The following is a 26,350-nucleotide window of genomic DNA, read 5'->3' on the forward strand; positions in this document are numbered from 1 at the left end:
CCAAGGCACCCAAAATCATGAGTCACTTCTGAACATCTTGGACTATATATATATTTTTTTATGCATATTTTCCCCCCATTCTCTGTTCCTTTTATCTACAGTATCCCTTAAGTGGAACATGAACCCAGTGATGCTAAAACTTAGACTGGACTTTAGATGCCACATTATATGAGGAGGTTGAAATTAGACAAGCGTATCTATTACTACTTAAACAACTGTTAAAAAGCAAGCATTCAACAAACTAGGGCCCATGTACAAAACACTGTCAAAAGCAAGGAAGAGCGACCCTAAGGCCACCATTCTGTCCGCAGCCTCTCCTGTTGCCTCTGTGTTACTAAGTTGGTCGTAGGGTTGGCATTACACACCAGGAGCCAATCTCCCATTGAAGTCAACGTGTTGATGAAGGACTTGCTGTGTAAGTCCTATGGGTTTATTCAAGGGGATGATCCAAGTTTGTCTTACATGTGCAACGATCCCCAACCACAGTGGAAAGTACTGAGGGCAGAGAGCAGCCATTCACTTTAGGTGGTTGCTTCTTTTGGAAAGAATCATTCTATCTGCATTTTAGCCTAAGGAAGTGGGTTAATCAGTGCAAAAGAATATATATATTTAATACTGCCTGTGTATTGCTGCCGATATTGCATGAGTAGCAAAGAGGTGGCAAGAAGAAGAGGTAAAGTTCCCCCAAAGGCAGGAGAGCCAGCCACAAAGCTAGTGCATCGAGCAATTTTTAACATGCCCCTTGATATGCTGCAGCATGGAGACACTTCTCCAATACAATTTAATAAGAGGCACGACAGCTTTTGTCTTTATTATCCGCATTGGTTTTTGCACTTCAGAATTTACATCAGTGGAATCACCAGTAATAGTCCTAACTGCACAGGCTCTCCCCTGCCACAGAGGGGCTTGTATATTATTACTTAGTTGGTCCTTTCAGTGAAACCTAGATCATTTTTTGTTGTTGTCTATGGAGGCACTGGAGTTAAATTGTTGATCCAACAACAAATAGAGGTGCAGTGCTGGAGTTAAATTGCTGGGTCAATAACAAATATGTAATTGCATTTAGCAAACAGAAACGGAGCACATTTATTTTATGGACTGAGTATAGATTTTGGCATGTGGGCTGGGCACTTGCAATTGCATGGAGTAGTTTCCATTTTCTCCCATCAGGGTTTTCCATGGAAAGCAGCATGTCAATGAACACTTTGCCTCAAGGTGGATTCAGTTATAAAGATGTACTGGCTAGTGTCCAGTTTTATAGCAAGTGGATCTACATTTATTAGTGTGCACAAAGCACTTCGAGATCTGTGGATTAATAGCCTGACCTACCTCCCTTCCAAATCAAACTTCCATTCGTTCCAGTGGGGCAGGATTAAGTCCTGACTGCACTATAGAAATCCTACAGATTATTATTATTACAATTGCCATCAACTACTACAGCAGAACCCTATTAAAATTAAGCCCCCGATTTCCCAGAGTTAGGGCTATAGCCTTGTCTTTGATGGAAAACTCACGAGAGAGGGGCGGGGGGGGGGGGTCCAGGAAACTGCTCGGGATTCATGGTGCAGATTCAGCACAACAGTAGAGTCCATAACATAGAAACTGCCATCATGGCTCAGACTAGTAGCCCATTTCAGAAAGGCTGCATGGTTCATTGGCTGGGCCGCTGAACTAGGTATCAAGAGACCCAGGGCCTCTTCCAGGCTTGGCTGCTGATTCACTGTGTGACCTTCATCAAGTCACTTTATCTCTCTGTGCCTGTGTTTCCCCTCCCATCTTTGATCTGTCTTGGCTAATAAGACTTCAAGCTCTTTGAGGCAGGGACAGTTTGTACTATGTGTTTGTACAGTGCCTGGCACAGCCTCTAGCACTACTGAAATACAAATAATAATCCTAGGCCTGACAGTGGTCGATACCAGATACTTCAGAGGAAATTTCTTCTTCACCCAGGCCAGTTGTTCTCAACCTATTTATCATTGTGGGCCGTATATGTAGCCCACAATGTGTTATGTGGGCTGCAGGTTGAGAACCACAGTGCCTCCTGCTAACCCCTTGCCCAGCGCCCCCCCACCCGGAGACCCCTCCACAGAGTGGGGCCAGGAAGGTGGGACCCAGATCCCGCCGAGCACGGGGCTGGGCAGCCGGGACCCGAACCCCACCGAGCGCGGGGCCGGGCAGCCGGGACCCAGACCCTGCCAGACGGGACCCCAGATCCTGTCAAATGCGGGACTGGGCAGTTGGGACCCTGGACCTTGCTGTGCATGGGGTCGGGCAGCCAGGACCCGGATTTTTTTTTAGCACACAGCTGGGCTAATTGACCGCAGGTTGAGAACCACGGATCCAGGCAACTAGTGGTTAGTTTATGTCCTGATACTCGAGGGTTCCATTACACATTTTTATCCTGTGTCATGTGTCTGAGGAGGCTCTCCTTGCTCAGCTGTACCCACTCTGGTAAGAGGTTAGGGGCCGGCTTCAAAACCCAATGACTTCAGTGGGCTTGGGATCAGGGCCTGCAATAGGAAATGGGGAACAGCATGTGGTGGGGAATAACCTGGGGTTTTGCAGGGGCTGAACAACCCCTGATGCCGCTGCGGAACAGGCAGCTTGGCAGACCTGCACCCAGCTCTAAGGCTCGAATGTTCCTTGAGAGAAGCTGAATTTTGGTCATTGCAAAGATGCTTTTACTTGAATGAATTTTGGAAATGTTGATGTCAAAGGAAGGAGGGCTAGTGGAGAATCACAATCTCAAGAGTTAAAAAAAAAAAGCCATTTGCCCCCACGTCCAGTGCCTTCAGCACAAGACCATCCTTCCTAGCCAATCAGCCAACTCTGTAACTCCACTGGCTTTATATCAGGGTTGGTTTTGGCCCCAGGTGTCTGACCTGCCATAAAGATGCCATCGTTTTGACCTTGCTGATCTTCGGTTAATGCTGTAAAGCATTTCTATGATCATTAAAATATGAAGCGTATGTCTCTCCACCATAATAGTCTGACAATCTAATTTCAGTCATGCTGAATGCGGTAATGACCCTATATTATCAGAAGAAACTATTAAGTCACCAACGCAAAGATTGTTCCCATTGATTTTCTTCTCAGGTTGTCATGATATTCCCAGGCCAAATCCTTTCTAAATAACTTACTCTCGTAGAGCTTTATACTCTTAAATTAAAGAATGGCTGTAATACTTCATTGCTTTTTTCCCTTTCTAAAACCGCAGCTAAGCCAACCTCAGAGGATATTTATGAACCAGAACCTATTCTGCCTCAGCCAGTGTCAGCATAAGCTCCATGCAAGGAAGTGAACTCCTGGAGTCAGAGAAATTATATGTCAGGGAGGAAAACTACGGACAATCCCTGGAACCGGTGTCGCAGAAATGTTCAGAATTAAATGATTCCTATTTGTATTACAGTAGCTGCCGAGGAGCCCCGACCAATACCAGGGCCCCACTGTGCTAGGTGTTGCACAAACGTGTAGTGAGAGACAATCTAAACAGACACAGGGTAGGGGAAGGGAACTTAGAAAAATGATCCCCATTTTGCAGCTGGAGGAACATTATTCACGTAGCTGAAGTTGCGTAACTTAGATTGATTCCCACCCCACCCCCCAGTGTAGACCAAGGCTAAGACAGTACTAGTCAGCATGCTAAAGAGTGGCCACAGCACACTAGCTGTCTACTCACTGTTGAATATTTATTTGCCTTCTTGCTTTTGAGCTGCTAGAGCTCATGTTTTCAAGCTTTTCTCTAAAACCGTAAGGGCCAGAAATGTCCCTTTTTAAAATGAAAGCTGAGATTCTGATATCATCACATTAATCCAGGAGCTTGGGCTTCACAAAAAGTACCAAGAGAGGACAACCCTGTGATCCTCAACTTTGTTTTCTGATTCTCTGGCACATTCACAAGGCTGTTGTATTTGGGTTTCATCATAGCTTGGGGAGTTCAAATCCCCAGAGACCTGTTTTCACTGTAATTCTTTATTTTAAACACTCATGAAAACATCTCTATTTAATACTAAAGTTTGCAACCCCTTCATTTCCCACTCCACCCACTCCCCTTTTCTTCTTTAAGAAACATTGATGTGGGCCATAAAATGACTGGGACAGTGTAATTTCATAGGATTTTTTCTCTGTCCCTCAAATCATTTACCATTACTGTTGAACCTGCCTGACTGCATAATCCTGTTAATGCGTTAATTATACAGTTCCGTTGTACTGATAACGATTGTGAAGAAGCAACTGGATTTTAAATCCAAGACTGCTTAAGCTGACCTTTTGCCAATGCCAAATGACAAGAGCTCATTTAACATTTGACTAGGACGGGATCGTTAATGTCTCCATGAGTCGCAGACAATGATTGATTCACAATAAATGACATTCTCCCCCCTGACCGGTGCAGTATGAGGCTTATGCACCTCTTAAGTCCCATATAAGTCCCTAGTCCTGTAGGCCTTGTGCTAAGGGCTTAAGTGGTAAATAGACGTTCGTGCTGCCCCTTGTGTATGGTGTGGGGAGACGACATTTAACTTTCTCATGATCTAAGAGTTGCTTCCCGGTATTTCCATCGTGGCACTTACGTTTCATCTGTGAAGGCAATTCCAAAGTATTCTTTCTCCTTCAGGTTGAAATGAGATGCCACCAGGTCAAGCAGCTCCTTGGCCAAAAGCTTTGGCTGGAAGGAAGGAAAGAAAGTGATCCGTGAGGTTAGGTTTGATATACTCCCTTGATGCTCCCTAGCACGAGCAGTGAAATCTCTTACGCCCTCACACAGGGACTCGCTAAGGGACAGTCCTGTCGAGGGGGGCTGGAATAGAATGCAAGTGTCACCCATTGGTGAGTGTGTGTCACGGGTCTCCCTGTGTGTCTGAATAGGAGTCTGTTCTAGGGATAGCTAGGGAGCACTGGCTCTTTAGCTGTAGCAGTTCATGCTTTTAGCTCTGGAAGCTCCTGGTTCAATCCCCAGTGTGTCAACCAAGGTGGTGGCCATGACACAAGAGCCTCATATCTGGAGCCAGTAATGAAAATCCTTCTTCAAAGGGCCTGGTTCTATGAGGTAATTCACCTCCCGAAAGATTCTGAGCACCCTCAACTTCTGCTGACCTCATGAAGTGACTGAGAGTCAGTGGGAGTTGAGTGTGGTCAGCACTCACCGGACCACACCTCTGTAGCATTGGAAGTCAAAATCAAGTAGTCATTTAAAGAAAAACAAATTAATTATTATTTGTGTTGCAATAGCGACTAGAGGCCCCAAGCAGGGATCAGAGACCCATTGTACTAAGCAATGTACACACGCACAACAAAAACATCTCCCAAAGAGATGACAAGTTAAGTATATGAGAAGGGGACACAATGAACAAATGCAGTGCTGCAATGACAGGTCTGAAGACTAACGTTCTCTGTTTACATAAAAGTGGGCCCCTTTTGCAAACCTTTGAGTGACTCTGGTTGAGTGTCAGTATCAAAACCTGAAATCAGGTGACTCACGTCCAGTTTTCAGTGGGCACTGCTCTGCTACCAACCTCTGCTCATGATAGCTGGGGCTAGCAGAGCTTAGGAACTCTTAGGGCAGGTCTACACTTACTTCCTGGTCTGGCCATAAGCAATCCATCTTCTGGGATCGATCCCGGAAGTGCTCGCCGTCGACGCCGGTACTCCAGCTCGGCGAGAGGAGTACGCGGCATTGACGGGGGAGCCTGCCTGCCGCGTCTGGACCCGCGGTAAGTTCGAACTAAGGTACTTCGAATTCAGCTACGTTATTAACGTAGCTGAATTTGCGTACCTTAGTTCGAAGTGGGGGGTTAGTGTGGACCAGGCCTTAGTGGACATTTACAGAATCAGTAAGGGTGGATAGGATCTCTTGCTGGGTCTCTGACTATATCCAGCTGCATTGTAGGGATGATGTATCTATCACTGCTGCCAAACTATCCTGTTCTATAGGTGTGAAGTCAAACCAGAAAATCAATTCCTATGGGATTGTTCCACCGTAGTATTTAAGCAAAGTCTTCTAATTGCAGCAGCTCTTTTACACAAGATTTTCTCCTTGTGGACTAATGAAAATAGTTGGCCCCTGTCCTCTTTACACCTTCCCTTCTTTTATTTGTAGACAGAGAACATGTCTTCAATCGGTTGTCCTTACTTCAGACTCACCATGCCCAGCTTTCTTATCCTGCTCTGATAATCATAGTTTCCAGAGCTTTTTTATTGAGTAACCTTTAAAAGCACATTTCTGACACTGTCACATTATCTAGGCTTATGACATTAATAAAAAAATGTAGCATCAGGAGATCGGATGTGAGGGATCAAATAAGAAGTACATCAGCTGTGGGGACACAGTTGCCTGTTAGGTCCTCTCATCGTTTATGGGTGAGATTGTGTCATCGGGTTTAGGATCTTAGGAGAAAAGAGCGGAAACAAAGGCATGCTTGCAAACTATCCTTCACAGGACCATGAAACCCAAATTTACCACTGAGGTTCACCACAGGAGATGTACATAGCACTCCCAAAGCAATGTGAGGAGACCCTTTTGCATTGTATGCCTTATTCGCCTTGGCTATGTTTAACATTAGTCCTTTCCTCCTAAAATTTCCTACCAGTGGTGGCAGGAGCTCTAGTGTAGACAAGGCACTGGAAGCCACTAGTGTTTACCACCATGTCACTGTGGTCTTACCTAGACTAGAGCTCCTGCTGTTGATAGCACTGGTGGAGCTATGCCAATGTTAGGAATGGTGGGAAATTTGGGTGAAAAAGACTATTGTAGATAAGGCCTGCGGGACCAAAGTTGTGTTAGTGACAGCAGCATTAAAACATGGTTATGGTCAGTGGCTACTAGCAGTTTCCCTGACCACTGTTGATACGGATTGTGGCCCTGTCTACACTGCAAATCCTACTGTTTTGGGGGATCCAGTTACAGTACAGCAACTGGCAGGCTTGGTTAACACACTTCACGTCAGCTAAATGTTCGAGTCAACAGAGTTACACCAGGGATGAATCTAGCCTGGAGAGATTGAGTGATTTGATCATGGTTGTATAGGAAATATGTGGCAGAGCTGGGAGAACCTTGGTGTCCCAATACCTAGCCCTATGCCTTACCCACAAGAACCTCTCCCATACCCTCCTGCAGCCCACACTAAACAGAGTCCAGTTATTGCTGCACTCATAGAGCCGTTATCTTATCCTCTGAAACACCTCTGCCATGAAGCCCATAGCTCACTGGCATTGGTGAGGCAAGTGACAGCCTAAGACGTCTGCTGGTGTGTTTATTTAATTGTTACCTCATCCTACAACAGTTCATCTGTTTTGTCCACCCGTTACATCCTGGCACTTAGAGTAGGGATTACTTGTCTGTACAGCGACTAGCACAGTGGGGCCCTGGTCTTTGCCGGTGGTTTTTAGGCCACACCACAACAGAAATAATGAAATAGCAACAGCCATGTTTAGACGTGGTTGTATCTAAAACAGTTTGTTCCCTACATATGGACAGGGCCTGAGTTACCGGACAGGATGGATGGCCTAGTTGATAAGGAAGTGGAATGGGTCTCCAGGGACCTGACTTCGGTTCCTGACTCAGAACTTCTTACGCCTGATCTTGGCCAAGTCGCTTCGTCTCTCTGCTCCCCCTCTGTAAAAGGTGAGTGACATTTTCCTACTTCAGAGGGGTGTTGTGAGGATAAAATCCATTAATTATTGTCTGATGCTCGGACACCATATCTAGGTGCTCGTATAGCCCCCAGCACCAGATACGCAGACAGACAGCTCCATACCTCATCACACCCGCCTGAGATCAGGAAGATCAGAGGCACGACAGAGTAGTAAAAGTGGTCATTTCATTGAAGTTTGAATGCTGACAGCCCCTCCCCCCATGCCTGCCTCAACTAAATGGAACCTCCCTTGGGTCCTTTTCCATCCCCCTCCCTGCACAGGGGCACACGCAGCAGTCCTCAGAGTCATATGCAGCCAGCCGGCGGCGGCGGAGGAGGAGAAAGACTTTTCTGTTTTCCTACGATTCAATGACGACTTGACAAAGCACGTGCGTGGTGACAGCACTGTCTGTGCAGCCACGGCCATTGATGGAGGCCAGGTGAAGCAGGCTCCCCACAATGGCATAGATTGCGGCCCTGAGCTTGGCCCCTGGCACCGCCTGGCAGTTGCCGCTCTGCTACCACGGAGATATTTGATAAAGGAACAATTATGCTGCTGAGCAGAGAAGCCAGACGTCAGCCTCAGCGGCCATGCTACCTGCCAGGGTGGAAGCAAGCTTGAGATGTGGTGACATGACACCTCCCTACACCCTAAGGTGGGGAGCAGGGAGGAGGTCAGCTTTGGTGTTTCACTGGGCAGAGAAAATAAAAGGAGTGCAAAATAAATGACCTAATATAGGCACACCTGGTCTTGATCCTGCGGGGCACCAAGCGCCTCCTGCTTTGCGTGGCAGCAGGCCACAGTCGCTAGCGCTACTACCATTCACCCGTCATCCTCGGGGAGCTCCGCTAATCTGAGTAAATGCAAAGTGTTTGCTCATTATTTCCGCAGAGTGGAAGCATGATGTCGTCCAGTGAGGCGTGCCTCCCTCGCTTGCTCCCAGGTTGCACGCTCTGCATTCTTCTGACACAACACCCTTGACAAAACGAACAGGTCCTTCCTGGCCCCTTGCTGCAGTGGGGCAGGAGGGGCAAGGCGGGGAGGGGGAGGGGAAGTAGAGGGGTGGAGAGAGGGGAAGTAGAGGGGACACTCAGCTTCCAGCACTCCTGCTATTGGGTGGGCCTCTTTAAAAATCTGCGGTATCAGATAAGATGGGATAATCCTTGTCTTGGCAGATAAGGGAAAAGAACAATAGATGCAGAGATGGCCGTGGCTCCGAGCCAGGTTAGTTACTGGCTCAGCATCCCCGCAGAGGCTTAAGACTTAAGTTAAGCCCTGCTAGTCCCCTCCAAGATTACTTTCCTCAGTCATCCTAAGCCTTGTCACAGCTGCGCAAGGTTATTGGCCTTTTTAGTGCTATGGAATGAGCCCCTTCCTTCCCTGCACAGAGAGCCCTGGAAGGGATGAGTGACAGTGATGCAGATTCTCGGTGGCGGGAACTCACTGATACTAAGGGGACGGCCCACCTGGCTGGGACCCAGGGCAGGAAAATTCTGGCAGAGACAAGTGACGTTGCCGCCTGGATCCCCATCTCAAGACAAACCTGAGCGCTGAAAGTTAACAGTTAAGCCGATTGCAGTTCAGGATGAGAACGGATGAGCCATGACCTCCTTTTGTGTGAGCTACATAGACAAAGAGCTCATTAGCCATGTCCGTGGCACATTTTAATTCATTATTAATTTCTGGACTTAACCTTCCAGAGCATGTTTGTTTTGCATTAATAAAACCTGTGCCGTAGACACACTGAAGAAAAGCAGGCTAGCCCAATGGAGCAGAGGGGTCTGCGGTGCGAGTGGGTATTATTGGGACATTAGGACTTCTCTGCATTAAAATATATCATCCAGACGAGGTCTGCAGGCTGGATCCTGATATCAGTCCCATAGGTGTAAATGGGGAATACTGGAGTTACTCCTGATTTACAGCCATGTAAACGTGATCAAAATGTGTCCTCAAGTCTGCAAAATTGCAGGGTCAGACCGAAGTGCATTAGTGCCCTACGAGGCCAGTATCTGGCACCCCTCTGCCTCAGCCGGTCTTTGTTTCCTTCCCATCCAGCCTACTCTGCAACCCACACTCTGCCCTGTCCTCAGTTGTCTCCATTTCTGTTCAGTTGATAGCAGCAGCTCCCAGAATCCTTTGTGCTGGCTGCAGCAACATTTCTAAGGGCAGGAAAGGATTATGGGAAATATCCAACACACAGCAGCAGCAGGCGGCTGGGTCAAAACTGGGACAGGGCAGGTGATCAGAAACTCGGCAGCTGGAGCAGCGAGGGCTGAAGGCCGGTGTGTTGGCGAGGGATGTGGTACCAGTGCTATTCTTCCAGTATTTCCTTCCACAGGGTGCCCTAGTTGGCTGCTTATTTAGCCTACGTCAAAGGCCGCCTCTACAAAACCACAAACTAAGAAACAATAATGCAATGGAACTTCTTTGCTTTCTAGCACAGAAATCACCACGGCCCAGATCCTGGTCCTACTGCACAGCACGAGCTGCAGGAAAAGAGAGGGGAGAAGGAATCCTTTCTCCAAGCTGCAGCCTTAGGGATGGAACTCCCAGATTGTTGGAGCCCACAATGGCAACTGAGCTCCAACTATCTGGGAGGAAAGGTTGGGGGACCCACGTGCTGGTGCTGTGGAGCCCCTTCCTCGGCTGGCACGTGCCCTGTCCCCACACCCCTGCTGTATGGCAGCGTGTGGAGGAGAGCCCTTCAAGAGCTGGAGTCCCGCCTGGCCTCCTCAATTCCTGTGTGGTCACATTGCATAGCAGAACTGCCAGGCTTGTCATATGCAGTGCCTGTGAGAGTCAGGGCAGCGTCACCTCTGAATGATACAAGAAGCAAAGCTTTGGTGCATAGATACAGTGGTGATGGGCTCATTAGGAATGGATTGACATGACTGTCTGAGTGGGCCATTCAGGTGACTTTTGACAGGCTAATAGCCTGGATATTGAAACCAGATCTGGCAGCTCTGAACAACTGAGGCTTTCCTCCTGCCCCCTTGGGAAGGAAGGCGAGCAGATGGGTATTCGTTAGAGGCTGCCTCCTTACAAACCCAGCAACCCAAACACCCTGCAGCACGCTCTGGGCAATGTCAGAGGGGTGTTATCTGACACGGCGTTCAATGCACAGCAGCAGCTCGGCGTTTCTGCCTCAATAGCGAGGCACAAAATCAACACAGGGCTGGGGCTGGGTTTCTGCAGCCTAGAAGCAATCAGCTCCCTACGCAGCGTGGGTCCTGTGGAACGGCTGCTGGGAGCCAACTACTGAATGAAGGCAGAGAGCGGATGGCTTACAAGGGTGAATGTGCCATTGTGAATCAGAAGACAGTGCTAAGCAGTAGATTGGCAGGGGTGGGGGACTGGATGATCCAACTGGCCTTTGTCAGCTCCTTGCACTGATTGGTAGCAGTGCTGAGCAACTGGAGAGCTCATATGCTCAACTGGAGTTATGGGTGCTCAGCATTTCTGAAAAGCAAGTCTCCCGATGTCTATGGGCCAAAGCCTAAAGTCTTTGCTCAGACAACATTCCCATTGGGCCAGACCCTGAGGGCTGCGTAAAAACTGAGCAGGGACCTAAGGATTTGGCCCCATGATTACACAGGAGGCCGTTTTAAATTAAAAACAGAAGCAGATTGCGCCATAATTTGAGATGTCCTGCACCAACCTCTGAAAGGCCTCCGTTTGCTTTGAAGGGCTAGTGAACACAACGTATATTTGGTCACAGAACTGCCAGCGCAGTCTTGGCTCTATTCACAGAGCTGGCTTGGCTACACCACTTTCCTTTGCAGCACATGAAAAGAATGCAAATTTGGCTGAGAGAGAACCCATCATAATATCCCCGATGCCGTGGCTGAAGCTGACACATGCTAGTGACAGTCCTGGAGAATTGCATGAATAGATCTTTAGTGCATGGCAAATGCTAGCTACATTTTCTTAGGTCCATTTTAAGGAGCATTCAAAAGTGACAAATTAACATCAGCGTGTGGTTCATTCCTCTGTGCGCTGCCCTTATCTGTGGACTGATAATATTATACAGGTGTCTCTTTTTAATTGGACTTGCAGGCAACTCACTGATGTAACAATGGCTGCGGAAGAACATGACAATAGTAAAAGCAGATTGAAAGAGGAGGTGCAGCTCTGCCCGCACACACTGAGGAGGAGGGGGGTGTGGGATCACACTCCTTCCCCAGGACAGGAAGAGGAGGGATATGCCGTCTAGATGAAGGGAATCTGTGCTCCTCTCTGCTCGCCCTCACTTCAACCCCTGGGAACTCAAGGTCAATTAAAAGAGGGGGAGGGGGACTGCAAAGGCTGAAGTCATTTTTGCTCTACATGTTTCAATGGGGAACCATTTTACATGTTTAAATGTTTACATTTTGCCACTGAAAGGTGTGTGTGTGGGGGGGAGAGGATAAATAATTGATAAATGGGAAAAACAAAACAAGAAGCTACATCTTCCAATTTCCTGGGAAACGTGGATATTGTTGGGGGGGGGGGGGAACATTCCTTCATGAAAGTTTCCGAGTTTGTTAAAAGGCCACTTTTGGATGGGAAAAAAGAGCTTTGCCTGATAAAACTTCAGCCAGTTCTAGTGGTAACACATGTGTAAGAGTGAATGTGGTGCTGATAAGAGGTAGCAGCAGCTCAACAGGCCTAGAGACCAAAGTGTTCTGTCCTCAGAACAGATATTGTTCAGAATGGAGCAGTGCAAACTTCCCCTACCCCAACAACATGCCTCACTCCTGACCTGGAGAAATCTCATCCAACAGCAAGGGAGCAATATCATTACCTGCTCAGTCTCATTCACTTTATACCCACAAATCCGATAGTTTAGCATCTCAATGGGTACAACTCGAGGCTCACTTAATTGAGTCTGCATTTCTAAAGGCCAGAAGGACGCCTAGGTTAAAATCAAGGCCTTGAGGTTTTATCTTAGCTTGGGAAATTGGGGAAAGAGTGGTGTGACTAGGGTTGCCAACCCTCCCCAGTTTCTCCGGGAGTCTCCCAGAATCAGGCCCTATGTCTTGGAGGCTACTGAAGCCAAACTGGGAGATTTTAGGTGCTAAAACTCCGGTAGCGCAGCGGGGCTAAGACAGGCTCCCTGCCTGCCCTGGCCCCACGCCACTCCTGGAAGCGGCCGGCACGTCCCTGTGGCCCCTGCGGGGGGCAGGGATCTCTGTGTGCTGCCTGTGCCCCGAGCAGTGAACTGCGGCCAATGGGAGCTGCAGGGGTAGCGCTTGCGGGCGCAGGCAACACGTGGAGCTCTCTGCCCACCCCTCCTGCACCCAAACTCCCTCCCAGAGCTTGCACCCCACCCCCTCCTGAACCCCACACCCCCTGCCCCAGACTCAGCCCGGAGCCCCCTCACACATGCCGAACCCCTCGGCCCCAGCCCAGAGCCCGCACCCCTCCTGCAACCCAACCCCCTGCCCCGTGAAACTGAGTGAGGGTGGGGGAGAGTGAGCAATGGAGGGAGGGGGGATGGAGTGGGTGGGGCCTTGGAGAAGAGGTGGAGCAGGGGCGGGGCCTCAGGGCAGGGGCAGGGCAAGGGTGTTTGGGTTTGTGTGATTAGACAGTTGGCAACCCGTAGGCGTGACGCTGGCAGACCAGGTGCCTGTTCATGCCCAGGTCCCCACGTCTCAGCTGGACATTGACAAATACATCGCTGGTATCGGTCTGGCTCATCTCTTTGTTAGTCTTGTTAAAGCAAACATTAGGATTAAAAGAATGTGTTTAGTGTTTAGACTTTATTGAATGCTTGGGAGTTGCTGCCTGCATTAATCTCTCCTATAGCATCCGTATCCCATAGTCTCAGGTAATATTTAAGCATTTGTATTGTAAGACTCTCTGACTGTGTAAATCACCAGACAGGAGAGAGACATTAACTAGTGTAATGTCCTGGCCAACAAGAAAGGCCCATGGACATCAGACAGACTATTGTGGAACATTAAAGAGAACAATACATGTTGTTGTTCTGCTCTACCTGGCCTCCCACCCCATGAGGAGGAGACATGCCAGTGAATTACTCCCATTAGCTGAGTTCACAGCTCAGAGCACATGGGAGCTGGGTGAGTGGGTGGAAAGGGAGGTGACTGGTCCTGGAGTAGGAGTAACATGAATATTGCTGTGGTTGGTGGACCAAGGCAATGTTTCTCAACCTTTTTGATACCGGGGACCGGCTTGCTGCCTTCCTAAATTGTGTCAGGGAGATCTCAGGGACCTGCCCTGGTCCACAGACCAGTCATTGAGAAACACTGGTCTAAGGGACCATCTATTACAAAGGCATGCTCACCTGGATTGTGAAACAGATTGGAGTACCCACAGGGACTGTCTGTCATGTTTAGGCTGTTAAAGTACCTGAGGACTTTACACTTGATTGGTGAAATCCAAGTATAGAACTCACAACCCATTTGGGGTTTGTGCCCTGGTTCTTAACCATCTGCCCTGAGGTTGGTACTCACACTCTTCAGCCACTGCAAGCAGCTTGACAGCTAAGACAAATGATTTACTCCTGGCACCACTGGTCTGGTTTTGCAAGGTGCTCAGAAAAATTTGGTTGTTAGGTGGGCATCCTAATATTAGAGCTATGCTATGTTCAGTGTACTTAGATCTGATCTCACTTATACTGGTGTAACTTCAGAGTAAAGCCATGGGGATGAATCCTCTAAGCCACCTGGCAAACAGGATTTCATTGCAATTTAGAGCAGCCAAAGGGCTGTTCTAACTTACTGTAGCTACAGTGTCCATTAGGGGCCATTTAGCTAGAATACCTCACGCTCTGGCTCTGACCACTTCCACTCCTGACACATCTCCTCGCTCCCTCTCCCTGCCTGAGGGTGTGTGAAGGTGGTGAATAGTCAGCCATGCCAAGGCTGGTTTAAAGGTTCCTTTGTGCCATGGGAGCATTGCAAAGGGACCTTAGCTAGGGCCAGGGATCTGGCCCATTGACTTCAATGGGGTCACTCCAGATTTACACGAGGGAGAGCTCAGAATCTGACTCAGTAAACCAGATTCATAGAGATTAAGGCCAGAAGGAACTACCAGCTCTTCTACCCTGGCCTCCCGTATATCACAAGCCATTCAGTTTCACCCAGTTATCCCTGGATTGAGCCCAATAACTTGTGTTTGACTAAAGCATATCTTATAGAAAGGCATCCACGCTTGACTTGAAGACATCAAGATATGGAGAACCCACCACTTTTCCATTGGCAATTACACTCTGTAATCAAGTTATTTCTCAATCTTCTTTCTGATAAATGAAACAGATTAAGCTCTTTACATTTCTCAGTGTAATTTCTCCAGTCCCTGAATAATGTTTGTGGCTCTCTAGTTTTTCAACAGTCTTTATATAACGTGGACACCAGAAGTGTATATAGCATTCCAATAGTGGTCTCATCAATGCCATATACAGAGGTAAAATCACCTCCCTTCTCCTACTCCTGTTTATACACCCAAGATCATATTAGCCCTTTTTACCACAGCATCACACTAGACGCTCATGTTGTGTTGTTTGTCCACTATGAGACCCCTAGATCACTGCTTTCCATGATACAGTGCCCCATTCTGTAAGTAAAAAGTATGTATGGAAAAATCAGAGATGGGCCTGAGTCAAATAGTTCAGATCAGGATCTGAACTTTCCCTGGACTTCACAAAAGGGGTTTGGATCGGGTTTGTGTTTTGTCCCATGACAGAGAAGCGGCTGGATTCTCCACTTTGTTACATCAGTTTTATGCTGGTGTTATTCCAGTGGTATGTGGGTGGAGAATCAGGCCCAAAGTTTACATCTGAGTCTGGACTAAAATTTCCCAAAAGCTCAGGTCTGAGCAGATCCATGTGACGATGGCTGTGCCTGTCTCTAAACAAATTTCAAATGCTGATAGAATGATCAAAAGAGACACAAAACACCAAATGGATGGATCAAATGGACCAAAAAACAGCAGACTCCAAAATCCTGCAAACCATCCTAGCAGAGACTGATTTTAGATTGTCCTAAATGAAAGCCCCCATCATGAGTGTATATTTCCCCAAAAGCAAGGGCTCAGATATCACAGAGTCGGACTCACCCATCCATTATGGACTTAGCGACCACTGCATGGACCCTCTATCACCCTTTGACTCCCTAAACAGGTTTAGCCGCTGCTGGAAGGACTTCAAAGTTAACCCATCAGCCTGTTTGAACTCGTCTTATTCTATGAGTGGGTTCAACTTCCCAAGTATTTAGGTGGGTCACTGCTTGTAAAACACCTCTCCAGTTGTTCACCTGAGATGCAAGAAATTTACAGTCTGGGAGTGCTGTGCAATTGATCCTTCATATATTAGGGAGCTGAGGCAGAAGAGAGGAAGCAATTTGCATTAATACAAAATACATAATGTATCCAAAGCAACACTGACAGGCTCATGAGCTAACAACTTCAGGGCTCCTTGGCTGGAGGAAGGCTCCCTGCTCCGCTAGATCTTGGAGAGTGTTACAGAACAGAAGGAAATGAGAAAAATGGGAGTTCCACTCCCCCCGCTCCCCATTTCTCTAATGAACTGGAGCTGCGCCTGTTTACTGTAAAAACGGTGTGACTGTTTATACGACATTATAGGCATAATGATCATCAAAACCATAAACGCTTTGCCCATGTAGCGTGGTGATGAGTGCATTAAAAACGCCTAGATAGATAGAAATGGAAATAGAACGCAGGACCTTTGTGCTCCCAGCATATAGGCTAAAGGAACACATTATTCAGAGAAAGGGCTTTTATCTACTAAAAGTCAGCAGTGCACACATATACCCACATGCATTAGTCAGTACATTACACTCCGATTGCTTATGTACTATAATTTTTCTTGCTTCCATAGCCCTTGTGCATGAAATACAGAAATCCTTCATCGAGGGGCCATTTAGCTGTCAGTCATTCACCATTCTTTCCTTGTCATATTGGTTCTACCAACGGCAGAGGCACCCAATTGTTTAACCCACTCTGTGCACTTAGAAGAAAAAAAAATTAAGTCGATCAGGACAAATGTTTTGTAAACACTAAATCACAGTCCTTTCAGCTATCTTTGCATCTCAATGCAATGTAATAACATGGTACAAATCCGCTCATGCTGAAGATTTGAGGCCTTAGGGTTTGGAGCTTTGAAATTCCCCTTATGGGCTAGATTTGCCACTCGTTAATTCCATATTAATGTGTTAACATACGGAGTGTGCATAATCAAAACAGGCTGAGATGTATTTGTGTGAAAAATTATTCATCAAAATGCAAGATGTCTGCAGAGGGAAGGTCTTATTTTTTTTATCGCAGAACAGTCGAACTATGTCACCGTTGTGGACAAATGATGGGGGTATTATTCACACTGGTACCAGCAGCGCCTCTTTCAGCGAGTCAGTGTTTGACTCTGAAACCTCTGGCCCCAATTTACATAGGAAAATGAAACAATTTGCCTCCAGCAACCGCCTCAAAAATAGAGAGAGAGAGAGAGAGAGAGAGTGTGTGTGTGTGTGTGTAATTGACTTCTTTCTTGAAAAGTCAGCAACTGCAGGATGTGTGTAACCATTAAGATTTATTAAGGCCAGAAAAAAAGAGACAGAATGCCCAATATTTAGAAAAGCAAACTTTGGAGAAAGGATTGGATATACCACACTGACAAGGCATCTTAAAATAAACCCCAGGTAACTGAGTTATGGAGTTATGCTAATACTGAATATTTAACATCTTCAAAAATCTTTACGGGCATTAACTAATTCTTCTTTGCAGTAACACTGACAAGGAGGTAAGTATTATTTTAGCTAGAGAAACCGAGCCTCAAGTCTGTGCCTTGAATGAGTGTCGGAGCCAAGATTAAGACTCAGCACTGCGTGACTCCCACGCCAGAGCTCGCTTTCCTAGGTCACCTTAGTTCTGTGTTTCCAGCAAGGGGTTCAGGTAGCGCATCAATCCCCAGCAGTCAGAGATGGGATAACCGTCCCAAAGTGCAAAATCCTTTCCTCCATGCAAGACACAGATCCGCAATACAAGACACAGCTCCACAACTTTCCCCCCTTCCCTCTTTTCTTCCCCTTCAAATTCCTCTCTTTTCCTCTCCGGCCCACCTACTCCCCACCTCTCTTCTTGGATCTTGCTGCTGGAGCAACTCCATTGGAAATACCTCTTGGAGTAGCTCAGCTTTCCCAGCGTTGCTGAGGGCTTGGGATAGAAAGAGAAGCTGCTTCTTGTGACGGGTGCATTTTCACAGTGTGTTTATTCACAGGCCTTAAGCAGGAAGCAAATTAAGTGGCTACTTAGAGAGCACCACATCCCATGTGGGACTCTGCAAACACTGGGCCACCTCTTTGGCAGTGAGATCTGAAAAGGAAAGGACATTTTGCCAGGCACACACAGACTGATTTCCCATCTCGCAGGAGCCTGGGCTACTGCTCGTGCTTGGGGCCCCACAAGTCATAGGCGTGATGCTACTTCTGAGAAGGCTCTATGTGGATTGGGATAATTCATTGGGCTGCCTTGTCCCTTAAATTGCTTCAGGGCAGGGTATTTTTTGTGTAAATGGCTTAGACAGTGAAGTTCTAATCCACACACGCACACACGTCTCATTTCAACCTCTGCTCCCCGAATTCATACCGCTCACTGGATTGCTAATATTTCTAAAGAACCCCACGCTAACATCTCCCTGCTCTGATCCTCTGTTCTCATGCAGATCTTTCCTCCTTTTCTGCAGCCTTTTTTCCACTGGATCTGGATCTTCAGCAGAGCCAAGCAGCATCAGCTGCACATCCTCAAAAGCCTCCAAAATAGTGGGTTGTACTTGCACAGCTGCACGGATTCTGAAGGGATCTGGCTGGCTATAGACTCTATCACAGATTACAAGTAGGAGCACAGGGATGGCCCCGTTCTTTTTTGGGTGATGTGATGAAGAAAGCGTGGAAGTCCTAATGCCAACTGATGTAAAAATTGCTTTTGCAGTGCTGCCCAAAAGTCATTGTCAGCTCAGCTAATCAGCTGTGTAAATGCCAGTGAAGCAAGTTAAAAAGTTGCCCCAAGTCAACCTGAGCATACAACTTTATTATTGGTTTATTTAGACTTGCTAGGTTTGGCATGTGGGAGCGTGGGAACTTGCACCTTCCCATTGTTTCTCTTTGCACAGCCTCTCCTCTTTGAAAAGCAGGTCTTGTCTACAACAGCAAGAAACGTTCATTGTGAAATCCAGCATCACCTCAAACTCACCCCGTTCTTTTCACTGCAGTCTTGAAACCCAGCCCTGGTTTGCTGATTGGTTTTGCTAAGCTTCTAAGTGAACCCACACCATGTTTTCAGCAAATCTCCTCTCCCCTCCATGGCGGGATGAGTGGTTTTGACAGACACCACGTAATGCAGATTCAGATGACTTTGATTAAAAAAACCAGCCCACACATGATAGTTTTGGCTGAGTTTTGCTTTGAATTTCCAAGGAACTTGGAGGTATGAACCCAGAAAGACTGATACACTCACCTTGTGAACTGAAACAATCAAGTGTCATATAAACGCAGTCCCATCAAAACAGAAAAACCAACTCCAAAGCCCAGGGCTACATTTTCCCTTCAGATCTGCACTCTGGAGCTCCTAGCCACATTAAAGATCTATTGCATACCCTGCACCTCATTCTGCACAGAGAGCTCTCCAGGACGTCTAAGGAATTTCCACATGCAAATGAGAGCAGAATACACTGCATGCTGGCAGTTCTGAGAAGAGATCCACAGGAGGGCAGACAGACATTGCCCTAGTTTGGAGAATAACAGCTTCATGTAAGTTAGAGAGAGGAGCTTTGTTACAAAGCAATAATATACAGCCAAAGTCATTCCACCCTTTAAGCTACCCATCTCATTTGATCTTCTAAGCCACACAAAGTTGGCCATGGTTAGTACTTGGATAGGAGACTGCTTGGAAATAATACGTTATGTGACCAGAATCTATAGAGAGAGAGAAAGAGAGAAAGGATATTCTCAAGAATCTGGGCCCAAATTAGCTTGCAGTGTCTGTTTTCAACAAACCTAGCTTCAATTTCAGTCTGGAAACAAAACCCAACCAGGTGACCTATCATGGATGGTTTCATATTTCGTAACAAAAGTTTTCCACAGCTCCAGGTACATGATACAGTTCAGTCTCACTCAGGACCTAACGCCCTTTCTGGCTATGCCCTAAAAATACAGTGTAACCCAAAGGCAGAGACCTCAGTACAACACATTCTTGACGGTAACATTGGCAGGCAGAGTGTGGATCCCTGTTCTCCTCTAGTGGATAGACCACATAAAGAGGAATACAAGTCTACTACTGCCTCAAGGCTAATGGCTTGGGTCCCTTCGGTCAAGCAGTAGAGCCCGGCACTGCTAGAATCAGAGGTTCAGTCCCTACAGATGAGTCTTCCAGGGGTGTCATTACAAATACAGACTATTTACAACTCGTTGTCTCTTTCACCTAGTTTGTTTCTATTCTTCATTCCTTTACTACAGCAGTAGCACTACAGTAGAACCTCAGAGTTACGAACACCTCAGGAATGGAGGTTGTTTGTAACTCTGAACAAAACATTATGGTTGTTCTTTCAAAAATTTACAATCGAACATTAACTTAATACACCTTTGAAACTTTACTATGCAGAAGAAAAATGCTGCTTTCCCTTTATTTTGTTAGTAGTTTACGTTTAACATGGTACTGTACTGTATTTTCCCTTTTTTTTTGGTCTCTGCTGCTACCTGGTTGTGTACTTCCGGTTCCAAATGACATGTGTGGTGTTGTAACCCTGAGGTTCTAGTGTATCTAGTATCAGAAGTAATGAATACAGCCCTGGCTTAGTCCACTGGGGAATAGGCCCTTGATTCACTTCTCACACTGGTATAACTCTACTGACTTTAATGGAGCTACACCTGATTTACACCAGCATAGTGAAAGAAAAATCAGACCCTTAGATTGCACGCTCCCATGCATTAACATTTTTAGGTGCCAGGTGCGTACCCCAGCCATTTTTTTAAACCACGCCTTTAAAAAGCCAACCAGGTAAAATTCTCTAATTATGGCTGAGCTGATGCTCAAAGACATGCAACCTGTGGAATTCACTGCTGCAACAGACTGAGAAAAAACACAGTGCCTGGATTTATTTTAAAGGAACATAATTTTATCACAGTTAATAACATTTTGTAATCAATTTAAGCGAACTAAGATTATGATGAGAATAACCAAATCTATTTCTTCAGGTCATGGAACTGATTACTGGTGTGAGTCACATGGGACTTTTCACCTTCCTATGAACATTTGGCATAGCTAGTGATGGATACAGGGTACTGGGTTAGATGGACCAATAGACTTACACAGAGCAGCAAAGCTTATGTTCCTGTTCGGCTAGGACCTAGTGCTAAAGTAAGATAAGTAAAAATGGCTCAAGGAGTAAAGTTCAGATCTGGATTTCAAATGTCCCAAATTTCAGAATTTTTGGATACAATTTTTTGGTGCAGGCTCTTATCTAAACCCAATAAAAACAACATAGTAGCACACAATAGTTCTTTGGAACATACTGTGGTCTGTAGTTAAAATAACCCAGGTTAAAAAACACTTTTAAAACATGACAAATGTATAAAAGTCATTGGTATTCCAGACGGATGACCGAAAGTATTCTTGGTAGAACAGTCTTCACATTTACTTGCTTTAGGGTTTCTGAAGATACATATAATTACCAAGAGGTTAGTCAATTGCTGCAGGAAAATCAATTGTCTTTTAAAACCATCCAACTGAATCATGCATGGCAAATCAAACTTTGAGCATCAAGTTAGTTTCGGCGCCAACTTCACTTGGCAGGAATACATTCTGACACACATTCTCCGAACAGGGCACGGTAGATGCAAGTAACCAACTGCCACACATAAAAATGTTGCTTTCTCTTGCATCTGTTGGAGTTTTGCAGCACAGGTAGATTTTTGTTTTGTTTTGTTTTTTAATTAAATCTATGCCGACAAGGTCACCAACAGTAAGAGGTCAGCATTTTTATTTTGAATTATTCCCTCATAATTCTATCAGCCATTAAAGAAAGGGTTGCTTAGGGCAAATAATTGAATTGGACAGCTCACACAACCCATTTATCTCTTCGACTGTGAACCTCCGAAGCTCTCCAGTTCATTCAGTTTCAAATCAATTGTAGAAATGTCCATCTCCCTTCATCCCAGGCTAACGAAATTACTACTTGGAAATGCTCTTGATCGCTTATCGCTGATGGGAAAACAAAAAAATCATTTTTTCAGGAGATATTACTCTGGCTCCATTTTTATATTATTATATTTACTTTTAACAATGTAGCCTGCATACAGATGCTTATTTCTGTCTCAAATCAAAGCCACCTCTTCATTGCTGGATACGCTCAAATAGGAACGGTAGATTCATTTTGGTAGCATGTACAGGTAGGTTTCCTAAACCCATTAAAACCATTTACAAAAACATGTATCTACATGACCAGTTTATGTGCAAAGATAAACCAGTTCAAATTTTAGTACATTTAATGGCAATAAATATAAAAGTCAATAAAATCAATAGCAGCATCAGGTCTAATGTGTAGAATTACATCCTCCCATTATATCTCACCATTTGGATACGATTTGTGAGTGCAGCGAGACTAATTAAATTGAATAATTAGAGTTACAGACTGATGTGATGAGATTCAGCAGCTACAGCGGAAACCCCACTGAAGCTTAACAGACACAAAACCTCATATGTATTATTATTATTATTAATTATTTGTATGGTGATAGTGCCCAGGAGCCCCAGTCATGGACCAGGACCCCATTGTACTAGGCGCTGTACAAACACAGGACAAAAAGCGAGTCCCTGGGCCAAATTGTCTAAGCAGTCTAAACATGCACTGCTTCATATGTACACTAATTATTAGTTGAATTATTTGCTAAAATATACTACAGTGTTCTCGAGCTACTGGCCCCAAACAGGTATTGGAAAAAAAAACCCCACCCCAAACCAACCAAAACAAAACATTACGTGCTGTACACGCAATTCTCCCTCTGGGGAGGGGATGAGAGAAAATACAAACCACAGGTGAGAGACGTTAGTCATAGCGCTTCATGCACTATTGGAACGTGCTCAGATACTATGGTAATGAGGGTGAAATAACAACAAATAGGGAACAGAATAGTAACTAATTTTTAACCTCAACCCCATAATGACCCAACAAACTACTTAGAGCCAGATCCTCAGCGGGTGTCACAGTGCAGCTCCACTAACACTAGCAGAGGATCTGGCCCCAAATTTCCTCTGCATGGCCTTGCCCCAGAGCCCACTGAAGTCAATGGAAGGACTTCTCTTGACTTCAGCAGGCTCTGGATTGGGATCCTGCAACATGCTGACTCCTTCGACTCTCAGTGACTTCAACAGGAGGACATGCACCAGCGCACAGAAGGTGCTCCGCCCTAGACAGGATCAAGCCCCAGATCTGGCCAATGTTACTTTATGAGCAACTGCTCGAAGATCTGAGAGCAAAAACCCCTCCATACTGAAAATGGATAAACACAAGTAACTTGTCTGTATCTCTAAGGCCTTTTATGACTTAGCACTGTCGCAGCCAGATGCTCTGTTAACTCATCGTGGTGTTGACCACTGCTTTCACTAATACAAACGTTATTAATTATTATTAATTTATGGTAGGGCCAACTATGTGCTAGACAATTTCAAGAAATTCACTAAGGAACAGTCACTACTCTGAGGATTTCTTGCACAAACTAGAGACAGACAGATGAATGGATGGAAGTTGGGAAAAATGAGATATATACATATTATTTCTTTTTTACTGAACGTACATAGCAACAAGACTCACTACAGGCAGCAACATTCCCAGCCTTTACCACCGCACCACTTAGATTCTCCACCAAGCACCTTTGGGCTTTCACCCAAACTGCCCTTTGTGCATGGGAAAACTTTCTGGGGGGGAATCTGCAAAACTGCCTCCTTATCCTTCAAATCCTTAATCCTCACCTCTGCAGTGATGCCTGCTACCACTTACATGCTGATCAGTGCTGCAATGTTGCCAGTTTGGTACCAGTCATGGTGGTAGGCAATGTTCAAACCAAACAGATCTCCTTTACTGCTGCCTCTCAGAGATCCCACTGTCTGCAGCCCAAATGGATCCAGCCAGTTCCGCTCCCAAGTGTGCCCCGTTACCAACTCTCTGCAAGACACAGTCCACTACAATGGTGTGGCAAGCTGCGAGTGCAGCTTGCTGTGCAAAACTTGTTTGTTTCACTGTTACTGCTTCATCTTCCCCCGTTTATTGCCTTCACCTGTTTTGTCCAAACCAAACCTGTAAACTCTTTGGGGCAGACACTGTCTTTTTACTGCATGTCTGTACAGTGCCCGGCACAATTGGGCTTTACTCCCCGAGGGGAGACTTTAGCTGTTACTAGCAGGGCTGCCCAGAGGATTCAGGGGGCCTGGGCAAAGCGGGGGAGCAGACATACTGAGCAGGCGGCACTCCGAGTCTGCGGTGGGTCCTTCAGTCGCTCCGCATCTTCGGAGGACCCGCCGCTGAAATGCCGCTGAAGACCCGGAGTGACTGAAGGGCCCCCCGCTGCCGAAATGCCGCCGAAGACCCAGACCGCCGCCGGGTAAGTAAAAAGGCGCCTCTAGCCAGGAAAGGGATTCTCGGCCAGGGCTCGCAGGACCCCTGCGGGGCCCGGGGCAAATTGCCCCACTTGCTCCCCCCTCTGGGCGGCCCTGGTTACTAGCCCATATGTTACCCACAGTTACAATAAATCATGATGGAGACTAACAAGATACTGAAAATCAGCCAAGGCTGGTAGGGAAACAGAGAAAAAACAGCAGAAATACTTCCAACCTATCCTTACCAAATGGATTAAGAGGAATAAGAAAGACCTGTATCCCCTGGTATTTGTGAACGCAGTATCTGTGAAAAAGTAGGCCTGTTAATAAAGGAGAAGGAGGAGGAAATGAATGACGTCTGTAAAACAGCTGAGATGTTGACTTTTAAAAAAAATCTATCTCCCATATGAAAAATGAAGAAAATAAGTCTAGACGATTAGGAGGGAATCCAGGCAGCGTCAAAACTGTTAGTGATAAACAGCCAGCCAGGGAATAATTGGAAAACGTAAACGCATACCAATCTGGATGATGGTCTGTATGCTAGGGCGATCGAGGAATCAGCCAATGAATTTAATGAGCCGTGGAGAGAGAGATTTGAAGACTTTATTGAGGATGGGGGGGGTGGGGAGCCATTTCTGCAGAAGAGAGGAGGAATGACCCTGGCAAGCACCATCCTGTAAGTAGCACTTCAGCACAGAGCCAAATATGAGAAGAAATATTCAAAGAGGAAAACATCCCCAGGAACAGCTTGGTTTGTCCTACCAGAGAAGCCTGACCGGGGTTGGGGAACAAAATTACAACAGTAGCTGATGAAAAGAGCACAGTAGCTATGTTCAGTTTAGCTCCACCCACTCCCATCACCCACCCAGGAATGTCCCCTAGGCTCAGGAGCAGGGGCGGATGACCTACCTGGTTCTGCCAGCTTTCCATCACCCAGCATTCGCTCTAGGGCCGGGGAATCTCTGGCTGCCCCATTAGGGCAGTTTCTGTCCCCTTTGTCGGGTGGAGCTGGGGATCATGTGTCTGGCTCTGAGTGTTTCTAACCACTGAGTCTGGAACAGACTGGCAAAGCTGATCAAGCTTCTCCGCTAAAGGTCAGCCACTTCTTTTAAGAGGTATTATGTGCCCGCCATAAGATTAAGGGTACCTGGAATTAGGGATACTGACAGAGGAGCTGTGAAATAGGTCAAGTGAGCCCAGTGATAGGACGGGAGAAGGGTCTGAAGGCAAATGGCTGATCTAACTGGGCATTTGGGAACTGGCCAAAAGAGACAACGTACCACCACCACCAGTTTTAAGCTAAGGGGACCTTGGGGACACCCTGCAAAGCTCATCTTCCACCCCAGGTGGTTGAGAAATACATTGGGGGGTGGGGGTTGTAAAGGTAGGATGGGGGAAGGACATTTTTGAATTCACAGTTTGCTGGCCCTGGGTTAAGTTGTCTGATGCTGCTGTAACTTTTGGTTATAAAATGTCAAGGGCGCCCAGAGCATATGGACAGGTGCCCTTTTTTGTGTTCATTCCAAGTCCTAATACACAGATATGTTCTGCTGACCATGCCACGGATACAGGTTAAATCAATGGGCACTGCAATCTGGTGTAGGGACTGGCCCTCAAGTTTGGCTCCAACTGTTCAAAAGGCTTCCTTCAGCATTGAGAGAAAATGGAACTGATGGGGAAAGATGGCTTTGTGCAACGTAAAGCTGAGCCCAGCAAAAGCGGGCTGTTTCAGCCTGCGCCTCTTCGCATAAGGAGACTGCCTGCCCTTCGAGCCTCTAGCCCATCGCACACCGTGCTGGGGGAATGAGCTCCTTCCCCACAGATGGGTCTTGCCATGCTTCCTTCATGGACAGGTTTCCTGACCAAGCGGCCCAGCTGCCTGCTCTCAAGGGAAGTTGTGGTCTTTCCTCTACTCAGGGACAGAGTTAACTCTCTCCTTGCTGACTCCCAGGTAGCCTCAGTTGTGCACTTTAAAAAAAAAACAGGCTAGGGGCTGTATTGCCTCCTACATGGCAAATCAAGTCAATGGGAAAACTCTCACTGGTTTTAATGGGAGCAGGACTGAGCCCTAAAGTAGCAATGGCAGGCAATGCAATTACAGAGAGGAACTTCCTTGTTC

General features: G+C 46.4%; 1 protein-coding gene across 2 annotated transcripts in view; it reads right to left on the minus strand.

The window, feature by feature from the left end:
• The window catches only part of FRMD4A (FERM domain containing 4A), a 266,873-nt gene that overhangs the window by 131,427 nt on the left and 109,096 nt on the right, over positions 1-26,350 (minus strand). For both annotated transcript variants that reach the window (XM_026648647.1, XM_026648648.2), the window contains exon 3: positions 4,572-4,666. In XM_026648647.1, the coding sequence (XP_026504432.1) occupies positions 4,572-4,666 (95 nt within the window). The remainder of the gene's footprint in view (positions 1-4,571; positions 4,667-26,350) is intronic.

The sequence above is a fragment of the Terrapene carolina genome, unplaced genomic scaffold (assembly GCF_002925995.2).
Source record: "Terrapene carolina triunguis isolate 2854851 unplaced genomic scaffold, T_m_triunguis-2.0 Scaffold68, whole genome shotgun sequence".
Classification (NCBI taxonomy): domain Eukaryota; kingdom Metazoa; phylum Chordata; order Testudines; family Emydidae; genus Terrapene; species Terrapene triunguis.